General features: G+C 29.2%; 1 protein-coding gene across 4 annotated transcripts in view; it reads left to right on the top strand.

The window, feature by feature from the left end:
• Positions 1–19,386, top strand: part of LOC123296704 (mucin-17) — a 657,840-nt gene that overhangs the window by 509,359 nt on the left and 129,095 nt on the right. For all 4 annotated transcript variants that reach the window (XM_044878300.1, XM_044878299.1, XM_044878298.1 and 1 more), the window contains exon 3: positions 2,852–2,898. In XM_044878300.1, the coding sequence (XP_044734235.1) occupies positions 2,852–2,898 (47 nt within the window). The remainder of the gene's footprint in view (positions 1–2,851; positions 2,899–19,386) is intronic.

Raw genomic sequence — 19,386 nt, 5'->3', positions numbered from 1 at the left:
GTTAGGTTATATTGGCTGTCCACGAAGGACATACTTAGGCTATAGAGCCCATTGTGATACCATATATGTGTTTTACCACCTTTCCGCTGATAATTTCATTTATCAGCTCCTCAATTTCAGAGGCTGAGTGCACCTCCTTCATGCATGCACTACACCAGCCCATCACAACTATTAATTAAATTAATTTTGTTGCGGAAAAAGTTATAACAAAACCTTCTGGAACTTTTCAGCATTAAATTTTTCTATTTATGAATTTATTGTCGAATGTTGCGAATACAGGTCACGGTATATGTATTTGAAAGTTATACATATTCACATATGCACAAATTCCGTATCAAATCCTCTCATCCACTCTTAAAATGTTGGATCAACTTCATAGTTTTTTATGGAGATTTTAATATAACTGACGGTGATACAAAACGGTATCTGCAATATAGGTATACGTTTTTCAACACTAATTCCATATTATGCAATAAAGCGATGTCATCACAGTTTCAATTTTCAATTGATTGAAAAATTTAATTGAACAAAATTCATGTTCTTTTTTGCAAGCTCATTCATTTAATTTGTTTGCATTTTTTTCATTGACATGTTTGACATCCTGAGGTTTTTTCTTTATTCCTCTGGATTATATAAATAAATAAATAACAACACGAAAAATAAACTTTTTTGTTACACTTTTAATGAATAGGAAATATTCTCCTCTTTTTTTTTAAATAGGGAATATATATTTATTTATAGGAAAACGAAGTTAAGGATAAGATTCATTAACTTTAACTAAATTATAAGAAGGACGTGTGTATTTAAAATTTGAAGTAAAAAAAAAAAGTACAAACTAAAGAATAAGATAGACGGGCGGGCAATGAACTAAGTGGGTGGAGGAAATTGTGATTCAATAAATATTATAAAGTATTAAATGAAATAGAGTAAAGTGGGCTATCGAACCAAACATTGACACGCTAGTTGTTATAAATATAGTATGGAGAATGAGTTGATGTAGACGGTATATACACGAGCAACTGCTTCTCCTTATACCCAATGATAATTAATTATTTTTGGCATTATCGATGTTAGGCAGACTTTTCTTTTGGTGACTCCACTTTTCTTATTGACGTCTGGAAATGTCCTCCTCAGACACTTAATATAAGTTGAACATTGATGCCGTGTTTTCTTATATATATAAACCGTCTGGTTTCTTTCATTAATTCATGAACTAAGAGGAGTTTTGTGTATATTCAATATTAGTTGTATGCCTAGCAAGTATACATCTAGCTACCCTTAAATATTACCTTACTAGTCTCAATCTATTAAAATACTAAACTTTTTATAAGATATATCATTCCACATTCTGTTTTGGTTAGTTTCATTATGTGTTTCAAATTAAAGGAAAAAAATGTTTAATACAATTTTAATGAAATGCATTCTATTTAAGCACAACGCAATTTGTAAAGTAAAATTGTCAAATAAAGTAGGTACTCTAATTATTTAAAAAAATCAGTGAAGTAAGGAATTCTTATTTGAAGTGCAAGGGAAATTTTTCAACGTAAATAGTTTCTGAACTACTGGATTTGGTAAAATTTGACGGTCACAAAATTATTTCACTCTGTATCAAAAAATTTATCTATAGCCTCATTGTAAATCTTTTGGTGTAGTAAGAAAACTTCCACTTATTTTAGATCATTGTTTTTTATTTTTATTATTATTTCTTCTTCTGCACTATTGTTTCAACCATCCACAATGGCTATCCGTAGAGAACTCTTTTCATAGACAGTAATTATAATAACACTTTTACATATAAGGCGTTTCCATGGAAACCATGTACTATTTTAGTTATTCGTACAGCCACATTAGATGTCAAACTTTATTGAATTCTTCTAGAAACGACCTTTACAGACACTCACATAACAATTAAGATTATTACTTGGATTATTTGAGGTTGTACAAACGACTCCTTCACAAGAATATTCTACTGTTATCACAAAATTATTGAATTCTCACAGTATCTTCGATATATTGGTCAATAGAACATTTGAATCAATCAATAAAAAAAATTCCGTTAACAATTTTGGACTCGGTTATAATATTAAGCAATCGTAATGAATACAAAAAGAAGGGGTTATAAATACAAAACAGCATAAGATGAAAATACATGTACATTATAGGCATATGAATTAGGGTGAGAATTATACAACCGAATTCCTACATATTCCATTCCTATACTGATACCATAAACATTATTAGATTTACAATAGTATATTATTGAATTGAAAGGGGCTCACCATCGTTGTTCGTTGGTTCGTGTTCCTTAAAACATTAGTGTCGTTATATATGCACGACTGACTGTAATCAGGTCCAGGATCACTTAACGGGTCATAGGTAAGCAGAATAGACATTTAGTCATATATTTAGATAATAAATTGAATATACGTTATATTATATATTATATATATTTTATATAATATATTATATCTAAGTATTTATAAGATATATTTTGTATCAACAATTTATCGTAAATATTTTTGTTTAAACTATTGCATGCTACTTGAACGTAATCCACCAGATATAAAAATTTTTAGCATTGTTTTTTTTCTTCAAAAGTATGTCAATGATATTTTCCATCAAGCTCAAACAGTCGAGCGTTAAAATCGAGCATCGTTGATTCCATCCGCTAAAAGAGCTGAATCATTTAATGGCGTTCATATTATTTAAACACAATTTATGATTTTCGCATTCTGTTTTCTACGATTTTATTTGTTGTTTACCTTATATCCAAATTATAACAGAGACATCTGCATGCCTGTATAATCAATATTTTTTGCGTTATTATAAAACTGTTTTTTCTTTTTTTCAGGCCATCCGACAATTTTAAACAGAAATCTGGCGCAGGCTATGAATAAAGTAAGTAACATGAATTTAAGTTATATTTCAATTGTAAATCATAAGAAATTCATCAAACTGAGTGCTTGAGTGAAGATTTCAATTAAACAGACAGAAAGATACCCACTAGTGACGTCGTACGTCGTACATTTGTTTTGCTAAGATGAGCCTTTGAATGCAATTTTTGATTGCTCATAACTTCTTTTTTTAATCCATTTTAATCTTGTCTTACATTTTTATGGGTAATATAGCCAATTTGACATCAGGATTATCTCCTATTGTCACTGACCCTAAACGCAGGCTAATACATAATGGTTAAGGTATGCCCAATACAAATTTCGAAATAAATTTAAAAGATATTAGGCAAGTTCTTGAATTAGTTTGAACAATCGTAAGCTCAAATTTAAAGATAACATCTTGAAAAGTTTTTTAATCTCACTTTTATCGTCAGAACAGAAAACAATTCATTTTCTCAGCTGAATTTTTTTTAAATATTTGCCTTCTTTTCTTATTATTATAAATTCAGGATTATACCAGATATAAAATACTCTTACAAACAGTATAAAATTCAATAATATTATGGCCCGGGAGACAGGCGAGTAAAATGCGTGTGAGATGATATCATCGAGGCTTGAATGCCAATCAAAAATATCATACTTTCTATTTTTTTATAGGAAGAGTCTAGTCATAATTTGAATCTGGCTAGCTCTTAAAATTGAAATAGTTCCCATCAGGAAGCTTTTTCGGCTTGGCTACTTCACAAAATATAGGTATAAAAATCGATGGACCTCACTCACCTACCTTCGTTCGTAGAGGAGACGTACACAAGTGTTTCCTAAAACCGTAAGATTCATGAAAGACGAAATTGGTGGAAATTAGGTCATCACTACCTATCCGTCCATGTTTTTCAATTATGGGGGTTTATATGTTTACTCACTGATTGTTTTACGAGTTCGAGTTTTAATACAAAACGGCAGATGAGGCTAATGGACTGGAATATTTTCCCCGTAAATCTCCAGGACCATTTCACAAAAATTGATAATACAAAAATAAACATAATTTTTATGTATAAATCAATGCATTTGTTATGTTGTTACCTTTTTTTTCCAAACATAAAAATAATATGTTCGATAAATAAACTCTTCCTTATTCCAGAAAGAAAAAATTTTTTATTTATTACCAACACACAAACACACATATACATACAGGTTCATACACATACGAATATTGTGATAGAAAAAAAATGTCTCCATCACATTTCAGGCGTTCAGTTTTTCGTCATTAAAAGTTTGTAGAAAGTTTTCCGTACGTAGGTAGAGTTTGAATGGGTGTTCTAGGTATGGTGAATTCAACCATACGTACTTCTAAAGGTATGAGGTTTCATTTACTTTTCTAATAGAAAGTGCTTGCTTGCATTCGCTTTGATAATCGAAATTGAAAATTATCATATCTTAACGTCAGTTTCCTAACATCAACTGAAAAAATTTAGATTCAAGTGTAGATAATGTTAATGTTTATTGCACGACAGTTTTAAAAATTGGTGCAATATATTTCTATTCGTAGTCAAATTATAGGGTAAAAAAATGAAAGAGTTTAGAAAGGGTTAAATTTTTCGGTTAAAATTAATGAAAAGGAATTATTTATCAAATTCAAAACTTTGTAATAAAATTTAAACGTTCAAAAACATCATGAAATATCGATTTACTAAAAAGGTCAATTCGAAAAAAAAAATTGATTCACTGGACGATTCAAAATTTTTTTTATGAAATATCCTTCAACCCCGCATCTTATCTTTCGTGCTTTAGTAAAAATCGCTTCGCCCACCATACTAAATCTAGCTCCGTTTAGGCAATATATGTTTCTACCTGTCACAGATATAATCTATAGAATTATTGTATATCTTACGCGTAATCGAATACTTCGTTGTGTCGAAATTCAAAGCGATCGATGAAAAACGATTGCAGGCTTTGATCAATCAAACATTTTTACATATTTATTACGAAAATTCATAACGGACTTTCTATTACTTAAACTGAAAGTCATTAGTCTGGCCTTTTAAGATCATATCTACGTCTCATATGAGCTTTATGCAAGAGTGATAGAAATAGTGAATACACATCTCTTTTCATCATACAGTTTGCACTATATATTACATTGGAGTGAGAGTGAGAGAAATGAATAATAAAATGAAATAACTATATAAAATGTTGATGAATCTTTAAACAAGCGCATATATACGATTTTAGTAGCATAATATCGTAATGTAACAACGTTGTTGAAGTTTCGTGAAACTAACTCGACTGTTGTGTGTATATGGGTACCATTACGTTATTCTCGTTTATATAGTCAATTATATAGGAAATTAAGAGGTCGCTAGCACGGTGTTTTTGTTTTTCTAGTATAGATTTTACAATTTTGTGATACTATACTATTTTCTATTTAGAAATGGCAAATAGAAAATAAGGAAAAAATCTATTTTTAGTAGAATTGTGAATAAATAATTGCTCTATAACATTCACTTGACAGTAAATTCTTTATAAAAGCTATTTTTACGCTACTAATATAATGAATGAATTTGATACCTTTTTGATGTGCTTCAAGAAGATGGCATAAAATCTACCATCGTTACGAAAAAGTTGATTTTGATATAGCTGGATAGTGGATATTTAATTTCTCATTGGAATGAGGTAAAAATGAAGTACGCTCATCATGCGAGAGCGGTTACATTAACTTCTAGTTTACTAGATCACTGCAAAAACTGGTGATGTTAAAATCATTTGAAGACAATTCAAATATTTTAACTTATATAATTAAATTCACATCTGCAGACAGTTTGACCGTTGCTAAGGCTGCACCAGTATTCTAATAATTGACAACAAAAAAAAGTATTTAAATTATTTTAGCAGAGCTGTAATTTTAATATGATTTAGTTTCCTAATTAAATAATCTTACTTTAATTGCCAGAGCGAAATTTCGTTTCACTTACCTACTACCGCGCATAAGTAACGCCCACGTTAAGTAACACAAACGCACTGCAGATGCAAGATATTATACATCCCTGCTTAAATTCAATATAGAAAATAAAATCCAGTATCCGGTTTTTCAAATATTGCCAGCTCTAGTACCAAGATGAAAAAAGGATATCTCGGTGACGATGAAAGTACGAAGGATCTGATTTCAGTCAAAATGTTAGAATATTAATAAAGGAGCCAATAAGGTATATGTAACCACTCAATACGGATTTCATCGGAGTAAATAACCGTCGAAATTCGTGTATTCTATTCAAGACTCTATTTGTGTCAATGTCAAAACAAAATGTACAATATGCCCAAACATCGTCTGCATTTAAAATTGGAAAAAGTTTACTTTTGGCGATTGAATAAAATCAAATCAGCGAGGTAGAATGTTTAACGTTTTTTAACCTCCACATAAATTCTGAATTGATGAGTTATCTGCTTTTTTTAAAATAATGTAAGGTATCAGAAAACAATGAAAAAACTTCAAACGCCTTTCTCTTTGCTAGATTGCTATACTTTTTTCAATAATCATATGATTTTGCAACACGTCACTACCGAATTTACTATGAAAACTTTTTAAGGACTTCATAGCCAATGAAATGTTCTAATAAATCATCCTGTGTAAGACTCTCGAAACGATTATGAATTTTCTTATCCATTACATTAGCAATTTGTCCAAGAGTGTCCAAAAACATTGTAATTTTTATGAGATATAAAATTTTGTTTATCATTCTTAATAAAAAAAAACGAAGAACTATAAATAATTTCCAAGTGAACAGGATGAAACAGGATAAAATAAAATACTCAATGAAAAAAAAAACCATTATTGTTGTATTTAACACATTTTCTTTTCTCAGTCATTGAATACAAAAGACATTTGAAGTGTCATTGTCAAGGGCTAGTCAACAACGCAAACACCCTCTATCTATATATTATTAAGATCAAGCACCCAACCGTCCGCCTGTCCACTTGTCTTCAGTGTATTCGTGTCAAGGGAAAGTTTAAGGCTGTTCACATCGTGAATGAATTTATGAAGGTTACCTTCCTACATTATTTTTATATACACACACCCAAATACTTAAGAATTTAACGTGTCGATTTCACTCGTGTCTTCGAATAACACAATTCATTCCGGTGTCTATAGTTTTCCACTTCTAAATTTGATCTGACGTGATTTAATTTCTATATAGAAAATATCATCTGTTTAAAAACATTATAGGCAGACATTGAAGCAGGTAAAGTGATGACAATACAAGTATGGATAGAGTATTTTTTTTTCATTTAAGCCTGTTTAGATGAGATATTTTATATTAAGTGGGAACTTAGTAATTAGACGTTCTACCTCGAAGACTACAATGTACTTCTGCTCTGTAAAATATTTGTAAGTTATTTTGACTCGGGGTATAGTTACCAAATTTATCACGAAGTGACACTCTAGTTTTTTTTAATTACCTACAGGTTGGAAGTTCTTAACATAGTATCACCCTTTTAAAATTGTGTCCATGTGTCCAAAGATTTAACAACTTTTGTGGCGAAAAATTGACAGAGAGTTTTCGATACCAAAAAAAAAAAAAAATCCAAAAAATTTGAAATTTTATTTATACATCATCCTTTTATACATCTTTTATGAAATTGATCGATTTTCTAAGCGGTTTATGAGAAATTAACAATCAAAGTCAGTTTCCACAAAAAAAGCACATTTCTCATAAATCGTACAGAGAATTGATATGAATTTTTCACAAAAGACCCATATAAGGTTACCTAATTGACAAGCAAAATTTTAAATTTTTCATTTTCATTTCATCTCTATAAGGTATTTTGATACCAAAAAATGAAAATGAGATACCAAAGATTTGAAATTCTATTTATCAAATAATCATCCTTTTCTAAGTCTTTTGTGAAAAATTCATATCGATTCTCTGTAAGAGAAATTAACTGCCAAAATCAGTGTTCCTACCAAAATATTTTTTCATTTTTATGCACAGTTCTTAATTTTAGTATGATTTTAAAGCATAAAACATGAGGAATATATTGATAAGGGCTTTTTATGTGAATGTTAACTGGCAAAAAGCGTCGTATTATTGAGAGAAATCGAGTAATTTGGACTTTCTAAAATACACAGTTTTTATAAAACGCTATGCCGCGAACAAGAGGAACACTGAATGTGTTTCTTTTATTATGAATTGTTTTGAATTATCGATTGTCATTACAACACTTCTAATTTTAAGTGAAAATCCTCTTTAATCTCACTTCATTAAAATAAGCCATGGTTATTCCAAAAGGACCAAGAGTAACAAAGTAACTTTCCTTCAAACAGTGTATATTTTAAACGAAACGTAATAGTTCGATAAACGATTGTTTTTTTCTGTCTTGTACTATACTGGAATGGAGTCATTGGCAAAGCATTTTAAATAGTTCTCCCTAAGAAAATTTTTTAATAAAATCACCTTGGAGCTAATTACCAGAACAACACGGGTATTTTATAATTAATAAAACAGAATTGATATACGTGATTTACTATACACGTGTTTTGTGTTGAACTATAAATAGTAAATATTTTCAATAAACAATGGAATTGGTAGAGGTTACTCGTTGCAATACAACTGTATAACTGCTTGTAATAGTAAAGTCACGCCAATACCACATTAACCAACAGTCACATTGGCCAATTGAATAGGTAGATTACTAGAAATAGTACTACAATATGTATATGATATACAATCATACAAATCATTTACTGTTTTCCTGCTTGTGTGCCTTTGAATATTTATTATAATGTGTATCTTATAATATGGTGTATTGTCCTTTATCAAATTATATATACACCTTTACAGAATGTAATATATTTAATGCCTGGTTCAGTCTAGAACGAATCCTTAGAAATGTGTGAAAGTAGGTTTGAAATTTGCAGTTTTGTTGTAGTTCCAAGCTCAACATAATCCAGATTTTGAATTTTTTGATTTAAATAATTTCAAAAATGTATTGCTACAGAATGTAATATATTTCATGCCTGGTTCAGTCTAGAACGAATTCATAGAAATGTGTGAAAGTAGGTTTGAAATTTGCAGTTTTGTTGTAGTTCCAAGCTCAACATAATCCAGATTTTGAATTTTTTTATTTGAATAATTTCAAAAATGTATTGCTAACTTTCCAAAAACAAAACAAATTAAAGTAGGCATATTAGAAGGCTAAAAAGGTATATTAGGAGACTTGGAATGTTTTCTTTTTTAGTTTTCAAGATTTCCACGTTGCTTATTTATATACTTTCACGTTTACTCTTTCACAATAAGCAAAAACTGGAAATCATATAAGATTTAAAATTTGTAATGCCATAAACAAAATAATTTATATTTTCCGCATTTGCTCAAGAGAGTGTCGTCATTTTCAGCCAAATAAGAAGTGAAAAAAACGGGTGCTAGTATCTATGGTACATAAAACTTTTAGTCAATTAGTTAAGACCTGCTATATATGGATGAATCAAAAATTAAATTGTATTAGTGTAACTCTCAGATTTTGGTAAATAGATTTAAAAATCCATAATCTTTGCAGTTATGACATTATTTTTCGTACCACAAAATATACGCTTGTGTTCATGAAAGTCCGCTGTACACACTTAAGTAGACTTTAAAGAAGCTCTTTTTAACGAAGTTGAAAAGTACGCCAGATTTAAATTACGTAGTTGGTACTTCCAAAATTTGGATGAGCCGTATCAAAAAGATAAGAAATCCCTATAAATAATCAAATTTCGTATCAACTTTTGTATTTTCTTGCAATAATTGTATATTTTCCGACCACATTTTGTTTTTGATACACATAGTACATATGTAAGTTTAGTATTTGTTTGTAAAATTATATGTTTCTTTGTCACTCGCATTAGTTAATATTAAAGTATTAATGATACCTAAATACCGTATATACCATATCAAATATATATCTAGTACTAAATAAATCAATAAAAGGAGATCATTTTTCCTTTATCCTAGTGAACCCTTTTTTTCTTTTGTAACCATTCATTAAGGGGATACAAATGATATTATGTCATCGTACATTTGGTTAATAATATTATAATTAATAATTTTACAATTAATAATCTGATACATGATTTAAATTTTGTATAGTTGATTAGAAGTAAATAATTTTTACTTAAGAGATTTACAAGACAACTCACAAATTATTCTACCTTAAATTACATAAAAATGCATTTAAGAAAATTAAGTACTTAAATAATTAATTGTGTTATTGTCGATCACGTTCTCTTGCCATTGAAGCGAGGATTATCCTAAAACTTACTCTCACAGGCAATGATGTTCAAAAAAATGTTTGCTTTTCAATTATATTAATAGAAAAATTTAAAAAATAAATCGTTTGTGATACTCGTTTGAAAGTATTTGAAGTAGTTTTCTAGCTGATATTATATGGTCTATAGTCTATATGGTAAACTCCATAAATGAAAATTATCCATACCTAATTTTATTCATGAACTTAAAATTTTCAGTAATAAAAAGGAGTGATTTTGTATTATTTTTAGTTTTAAAATTTTGTACTATTTTTCATCAAAACCAGTGGACAAAACTTACTCGTTATACAAAATTTTATAAAAGCATTTGTTTCTTTTTTTAATACCATAGCGAGAGGATTATGAGCTTAGATCACATTAAATGTTCTATAATGAAGAAATAACCATAAGATATTCATTAAAAAGCTGTTATTTAAAAACAAGAGTTAATGTTTTTAGAGTAGACACGAGTGTGGTGCCTTATATCAGAATACACATTTGCATTATCTCAGCTGTTACTATATTCGAAGATATTTAATTCTAATGTGATCCGTTGTACAAAAGTAAAATAAACCATGAATCACACTATTCTACTTTAATAGGCTATGTTTCCGGGTCACTTTAGGAAATAGCATCGAAGTACATGTGCTCTTGAAGGAAGTCCAACAATTTTTCTGTTTTCTCAGCGAACAGTAACACATTCCACTTATTTTAAATTGACAAAGGATAAACAGGATTTATTTTTCTCACTTGAATTTTGTTTATCTATGCGTTCTTTCTATTACAAATCAATTATTTTTTCCTATCATAATTGATCGGTCGTATAATACCATGGTTTGTTCCCGAAACGTACATGACGATGGGTCTTGTCAAAGTTTTATTACTGAAAATTTTACATTAAAATAAAAGCTGAATATATGCAACATAAAGCGATGATCTAGGCAGAATGGGATTTTAAATCCAAAATACAATTACCAACTTCTAAATAAAAAATCAAATCAAGTTTTTTACTTGTAAACCCCTCCGGCAAATAAACTTTACCTACATAAAATTGCCGTCTCATAGACAAAGAATCTTTCAAGAGGCAGGAGAATCATCCAAAGTTATTACCCTCTGAGGTACAACACTTAACCCCATATAAGTATATAATTATTTGTGTATAATAATATATATAAAATCTTAAAATGTTTTTTATGTTTCATTATAAACACTTAAATATTATTAAGGTTTCCCATCATATTATATTATATATTATATAAGCTTTATAATATTTAATATACATAATACTCCTTCAGTTTAAGAGTACAATTAAACACTTCTTTATATAGAAACACTGTTGTTGTGTTCGGAAATGGTGAAATTTATAAACAATAATAATCAGTAAATTATATTTTAAAATTTTAATATTGTGATATTTTTTGTGGTAGAGGTTAAATTTTTGAATACTCATTTCAATATTTTTTATTCAAATATCTAATTTAACATCTCAATCTTATTATATATAATTTGGAAGGATTCTAAGGAATTTTATACCTAAAAATATAGCAGCTGCCGTCGTTATAGTTCCTGGCATCATCACACGAAAATAAAAAAAGTTAAAAAAACAGGATATGTTTATCGAAAGTGTTCTAGATATGTTGAGTAGATTTTATTGAAATGTAGCTTACAACACTATTGATCAAAGAACCGTAATTACCTTTCAAACAAACAATTATTAAAATCAGTTCGAACATTTAAGATGATGTCACAAACGCTATGATGTCACAAACAAAAGGATCAGACCTAGGATTTTTTATCTCGGGGATTTTTAAAGTTCATTCATATATTTGAACAGTATAAGTGTAAATGACAATGGTTTCGTTACGCTTGTAATCGTAGTTCTGGTTTAAACCAGCAGTTCGCATGGCAAAATGATTTTGAAGTTGTATGTCCACCATCTATTTGATAAAGGATTTTTTAATTTGTGGATATATGCCCTTGTGGCAATAAAACCAGAAGCTTTGAATAAATTAAAAGTTCTCTAAAAAAAACTGAATAAATTTACTTAGTCCTTCAAAGTAACAAATAATTCCACACATAACAAGGTTTTCTGAATGCATAATCATCTGATAGTAAAATCTAGACATTCTCTGTGTGATTGCAACTAGAATCTCTTTAGATTATACTACGACAAATATTCAACAACAATACAAAAGTTTATGCTCTACAAAATAGAAAACTCGTTAAAAAGCAGTATACTATGTTTTCCAAAATGATATTTCATGGTAAAAAAGCTATCATTTTAATAAAATTGTTGCAAATAATTCTAAAAAATGTACACAAAGTTTCGGAAAGAAAACTAATGGTCTCAAGCAATCTATTTAGAAGTAATAAGCAGGTTTAAGTCTTTAAAAAATCATCAATGGTTTATGGAATATCTATACCATGCAAATAGTGAACTGTTTTTAACCCCCCAATCCAAAGAAGGAGTGTTATAAGTTTGACCGCTATGTGTGACTGTCTGTCTGTGTGTCTACCTGTGGCATCGTAAACCGATTTGTATATGTTTGTTTTGTTTGAAAGGTAATTTCATGGGGAGTGTTCTTAGCTATGTTTCAAGTACGAGCTTAGAGTTCTGTACCCGGAAGAACTAAAAAATAAGCGATGATCCTCACAATCGATTCAATTGGAACAAGGCTCTAAGGAAAAAGATAATTTAATGGATAATGTTCTTAGATATGTTTCAAGTGCGAGGTTAGAGTTCCGTAGCCGAAAAGTTTCTCGAATTTTTTTTTTTAATTTGTAAATTTCACTTGTTTATTAGACAGTTTAATAATCCAGCCAATGCAAACTTTTTATCGACTATTTTATGTCATCGATTGTCTCATTGTAAAATTTACATAGTTTAGGTGTTTTTGGGTATTTTTTACCCATTAGACATCGAATATGCAACAAAATAATCCATATAATGTTTATATACGTAGTGTTGGTTATATAATAACAGCTTAGTTATAGTTTAGACCAATGTCCCAAGTGTACAAGTTGTCTTCATCAAATTGTAACTCTCCAATATTGTGTAGCTATGTTGTATGTAATATAGCTTTGGTAACATTAACCACTGTAAACAAAACACAAGCTTTACATCACCACTTGCATCAACACACACACAAAATAAAAATAAATATACGAAAATAGAAAATTTAATAAATTTATGGGTTTTTACTTTGGTTTGGAAATTTGAACTAATAACATTTAGAATTTAAAGTAACTGGAAACATTTGTTTTTGTCGTTTTATACGGATGGTCACTTTGAATTACCAAAAAGAAAAGAAAGATTTTTATACCATGCATATATGTAATATACCAAGGTATACTATGTTTAGTCCCGAGTGTGTAACGCTTAAAAATATTGATGCCATGAACAAAATTTTGGTATAGGTGTTTATAAAATCACCTAATTAGTCCATTTTCGGTTGTCTGCCCGTCTGTTCATCTGTTTGTCAACACGATAACTCAAAAACGAAAAAAGATATCAAGCTGAAATTTTAACAGCGTACTCAGGTCGTAAAAAGTGAAATCGAGTTCGTAAATGATCAACATAGGTCAATTGGGTCTTGTAAAACAAAAGATTAAATGTAAAAAATATTTCTTGTAAAAAAATAACCAACTTTTGTTTGAAACATTTTTTCCTAAACATCACTGTTTACCCATCACTGAGGGCGCAAATTAGGCGTAAATTGAAAAGTATGTCTTATATGGGGATATCAGTTATTTATGTGTGACATGTATGTATGTGTAATGTGATAGAGTAATCAACACTGTCTATGAATGGTATTTCAACAATTAACTTAGTCAATTGTTTGTCTTCACTTGTTTCAATGGAAATGTGCGACAAATAATGCTGCATTATTGAATTACCAGTTTTTAATGCCTTATTGATCTAAGATTTTTTAACAAAGTTAGTGAATGAGTTTTTTAAATTTCGTAGCGCAGGAGTTAGCGCACTTTTGCTAACCGAACTCCCCCAGAGATTGAAAAAATAACACATTTTTCTTAAAATCAAATTTTAATTTTTCAATAATTTTTATTTCCAAAACTAAGCGTCTAGAAAAAACATGACAGAAGTATTTTATACTTAAAACTGTTTAAACTGGTTTTTGCTTAAAACTGTTAAAAACTGCAAAAATATTTTTTATTTGGAAAAAATTCAAAATTTTTTACTTTGTGCTGGTTAACAAGAAATTTCTAAAATTAGACGAAAACCAACCAATCGTGTCATGTCAGAATAAGAAAATTATATTTGCTTGGAAAAATGAACAAGAAATAATTAAACCCACAAAAATGTGCACAGATCTGATTTCTTGTTTCTATGCTAAATAATATATTATACAATAAATTAATTTATTAGATAAAATATTATTGGAAAATATTTTCACATTAAATCAACCATTCAAATCTGTTCAATCTTTACATATTCGAAAACATTTTCTTCTACAAAACATGTGTAAACCTTCCAAGATACATATTCAGACTACAGAGAATTCTTAAAATTCTGAAGGTGGGTAAATTTCAAACAGGAATTTGCTACTTCTATAAAATATAAATATGTTGTAGTATCGATTAAATTGGCCTTGATAAAATATCTACTTAGCCTACTTCTGCAATATTGAAAAGTAGAATTGGCGCAGACATTTGGAAAGTAAATGATGACTATAGTATGGCATATGGCGCATTGGTAAAATATTAATTATAATTTTTATTTCCTCGGATTATACTTATTTAAGTTTGTGCTCAATTATTTAATCCACTGAATGTTTTTAAGGATATACGAGCACCAGGGAAATTTGGGAAAAATAGGCTTGAAATTTTGTTTTTATATTAAGTTGGACCAAGTCTTAATTCACTCAGAAAATTAGGAATTTCAAACTTTCAAATTTTTTGTTTTACGAAAGCTATTTCATTTATAGAAAATATATACATTTTTGCCATCGTTCAATATTTTCCGAATTCTCTATTTGTAAGCAACATAATGCTATGTAGAATAATATATACGCAATTTACCAACCTATTCATGTTAGGTAAATGGCATTCAATGAACGTGGTTGTCCCTAGAGGCCTTATACATACACTACACATTGGTACATACCATATATATATATGTAACATGTATGTGTGACAAACACGTATCAAATGGTTTACATAACACCTCATTAAATCTCTAGTAAAACATATTATTATTACAATTATATAGGTTTATAAATAAATAAATCAATCCATGATTAATTTGTTGTAATCAATAAATATTTATTTTATTTGAAAATTTTTATTTGTGAGACCAAGGTTTGTCAACCTCCATTTATATTTAAGTATAAACAGCATTACGGGCCTTCACGATCACGGATTTTTTTTTTTTTTTTTTGAGAATTACTCATTCTACGTGTGATGATTTGCTCATTCAGTAAACTATGTACCTACACAAAATTATATATTTTCGGAAAATTCGTGAAAAGGAGTTTTAATATAAATGACGTAAAAAAAAAGTCTAGAAAATTTATTTTCAACTTAGAAATTTGGCTAAAGGAGCTGTTAAACTTACTTAAAACGTTTTGTATCTACAGTGAAACGATTAAAAGTCCAGAAACAGACATGTTAAACACATATTTGCTCCGTACGCCAGATAATAACATAAATAAATCCTAATCTTAACTAATATTATAGATACGAAGGCAAGTTTGACTGTTTATCGGAATATCTGTGACGTCTTCACGATTAAATCACTATGCCAAATTGGATGAATTCGGATAAAGAGAGAAAGATAGGACTTTGGCGAAAATCATAGGTTATAGGCTTATATAGGGAACCAAGTCATAACACATTATGGCATAACACTTTGTTCCATAAAAGGTATTACTCAATAAATGTTAACTTTGATAATAGTTTCGTTTAGTATTCATAGATGTCGTTCCATTTACAAATTAATTATACATTGAAAATGAAGTCTTTGTTTTGAAATTAGAATTTTTTTATCATATAGTACCTATTTTGAGAGATTGATGGAAGCTTGGAGAAAAAATTAGCTACTCGAAATACATCAGCTCACCTACAGTAAGCTCACAAGTTACTGAGTCACAATTTTAATTAATCACATTTGCAAATTAACTCGTTTCAACTTTTTCTCGAAAATAAGTACAAGTTGTTGAGGTGAAAACGATGTTTTTTCGAGTAATAGATCAATACCTAAACTTTGTTGATTGCGATCTTTTAATGTAGCATATCTTACCTTTCCATACTTTTAGAAAAAACAAATAGAAATTTGCATCCACAATAGAAATTTTGACGATCATTTTTAGCTTACTCTTATAAGGCATTTGGTAATGATTTAGGATAATATGGAGAAACAAGGTATCATTAAATTATTATATATATAATACTACTATTAAAAAATCAGATTTTTCAATCGAAATTTCAATTACGATTTCAATTTAAATATATAGATTTATGCATAAGATTGACATCATATCCTCTTCCTAATGATAAGATTGAAAAATATGAATTATTATAAATTTAAATATCATCAATTTATCAAAATATTATTTTAATAAAAAAACAACGAAAAAAAAACTTAGGGGAACCGTTTTCCTTTAAAGACAAACAACATCTTTTAAAAAAATAAAATATGTTATTAGATTGGGTAAAACCTATATCAACACAAATCTATTTATATAAATTTTAAACAAGGTATCTGTTCACACGCTGACTATATCATATAGTTTTTACGTTGTTTTTTACTACATGATTCAGAATTCAATTGCATTTAATCAGAAAAAAAGCGGTCTAGGTGCCACCCGAAAGGTTCACACGACTAACTTCCCAGTGGAAAGGATAAAAAATATCATATGTTTTAGTATTTATAATTTCTTTTGTAAATTTTTTTTCATTTTTCCGTGGACCTCTTAACGGGGGTTTCACACCCTGCATCCACCAGGGGTTTCGCCCGTTGAAACCATAGAGGGGGCTTCACCCTCTGCACCCCCATAACGTTAAAACTATATAAATGACAATTGATAATAGAGACAATTATACAATTTTTCATTCGGTACAAAAAACGGCTTAACCGATTTTGCTCGGTTGAAAATTGAATCCCAACATACATACATACATACATGTGCACACAAGGACATCCTTTTAAAAACCATACTATTCGACTCTAAAGGTCTTGAAACGTGGAGATATGTCTAAATTTTCAATTTGCAAAATCGGACCCATTACAATAACTATCCCACTGGGAAGTTAATAGCATCTTTAAGATTCAAACTCTCTACTTTTATCGCAGCTATGATATTTATTTCAATACTATTATCAGGATTAGAGGCATTCTTTTATTTTATGTCTTTAAGAGCCTGAAGAAGTCATAAGTTGAATAACGTTTCAATCAAAGATTTGCTGATTGATGCTTCTCTGATCCAGTTTGATTCGGATCTGCTCTTTTCAAATTATGATTTTTACCTCTTAAATTATTCTTTCTACTACTTCGAGTCTTATTAGTACTACGAGAAAATAAAATGATATACTCAATAAAATTTTTTAAAGGTGGGAAGAAATAGAACGATATGAAAAGTGATTTTCAAAAACTTTTTCTATCAAACAATTCCTACCTTCAAATAGCTGTTTAGAATGTCAGGTAAACAAAAGCAATACCTAATTTAAGAAATGTGTCCTTCTACTTTATATTATTTAAAAAACTGATCAGCTGCTTGTAAATCAAATGGTCTTTTTTGAGTAGTGTCAGAATCTGATCTGATGAATAATACAAATATGGAAGCAAAGAAAAAAATATTATACTTGTTTATTTTAAAAAGTACAGCGTGAGTAAAATTTAAAAAAAATATTTCCATGTTGACGAGTGAATAGACACATTATTTTAAAATATAACATTGAGTACCTAATAGTAGATATCAACCTCAAACCTTACCACTCACTTGTAACTACCTTCTGTTTTGCTGAATGAAGAATGAATCTCATATTTAACACACACAGAAAATGTTGACAAATGTAAAATGGTTTAAAACCATGTTGTTATGTTCATTTGTCGGTTTTTGTATGTAGGTATGTATTTGATAACATCATATGACAGTCACAACGATGTTGTATATTTATAAAACAAAAGGAAATGCGAAAAGAGACAGTGAAAAATTATATGATATTAGTTTTATTTTCCACAGAAAAAAAATTGTATTAGTATTGTTATATGTATGAATAGAGCATAGCAGTTAAGTCTTGATAATAGGGTAATGGAATTATCTTTCATTGTAAGGTAATCAATTATTCAAAAAAAAAAAGTGAGGAAAAAATGAAATAAAACTTTACATGTTTATTAACAAAAAAACAAGTCTTGATTATTATTACTTGAGGTTTATTATTGTTGTAAGATATTAATTTACTGTCTTTTAGTATAAAAGAAACAATATTCCGACAAACAGTTATGCGTAGACAAAAAATTATACCAAAAAAACTAGTTGCAGAAGATTAAATTGAAAACATAGCTTTGATTAAACAAACTTACCCAAACAAATTATAAATTTTAGTGTTTTAACCCTTCTGTTAATCTCTTTATATGGGCCACATTTTTCTCAAATAATTTTTATACGGCAAATAGTTTTAGTAATTCTAGTTACATAAATTCACGGTAGGAAATGCATGGTGTTTACTAAAATGTATGGTGTAGAGACAGATACTATAGTATTTTTGTTAGCAAGAGTAATATTACATTTATAAATAGGGCTATCCCCCAGAAGAATTGTGGGTATTGCCAACCAGTATACACCTGACGCCCATACTGCATTGACCCGTCCGCTATAACTATTGCTAATGTGACTATGGTGTAGAAACAGATACCATAGTATCTTTGTTAGCATGAATAATATTACCGTTTTGAATAGGGCTATCCCCAGAAGAATTGTGAATATTGCCAACCAGTATACGCCTGACGCCGATAGTGCATTGATCCGTCCGCTATTGCTAATGTGACTATTTCCTGAATAAAGTACACAGTAAGGCGTTCACGTTGATACAGTATCGCGTACCGAAACTGATATATATATGCAAATTTCCTACTGTGGACAGACTAAGCGTCCAACCAAAATAATCCAAAATAGATTCGTAAATGCTCAACATAAATATTTCCATTGAAATCTCAACAACCGTTTCTTTCCACGTTTATTTCATATAAAGAAGGAA

The sequence above is a fragment of the Chrysoperla carnea genome, chromosome 3 (assembly GCF_905475395.1).
Source record: "Chrysoperla carnea chromosome 3, inChrCarn1.1, whole genome shotgun sequence".
Classification (NCBI taxonomy): domain Eukaryota; kingdom Metazoa; phylum Arthropoda; class Insecta; order Neuroptera; family Chrysopidae; genus Chrysoperla; species Chrysoperla carnea.
The sequence above is the reverse complement of the archived record's forward strand: the minus strand, read 5'-3'. Positions and strand labels throughout refer to the sequence as shown.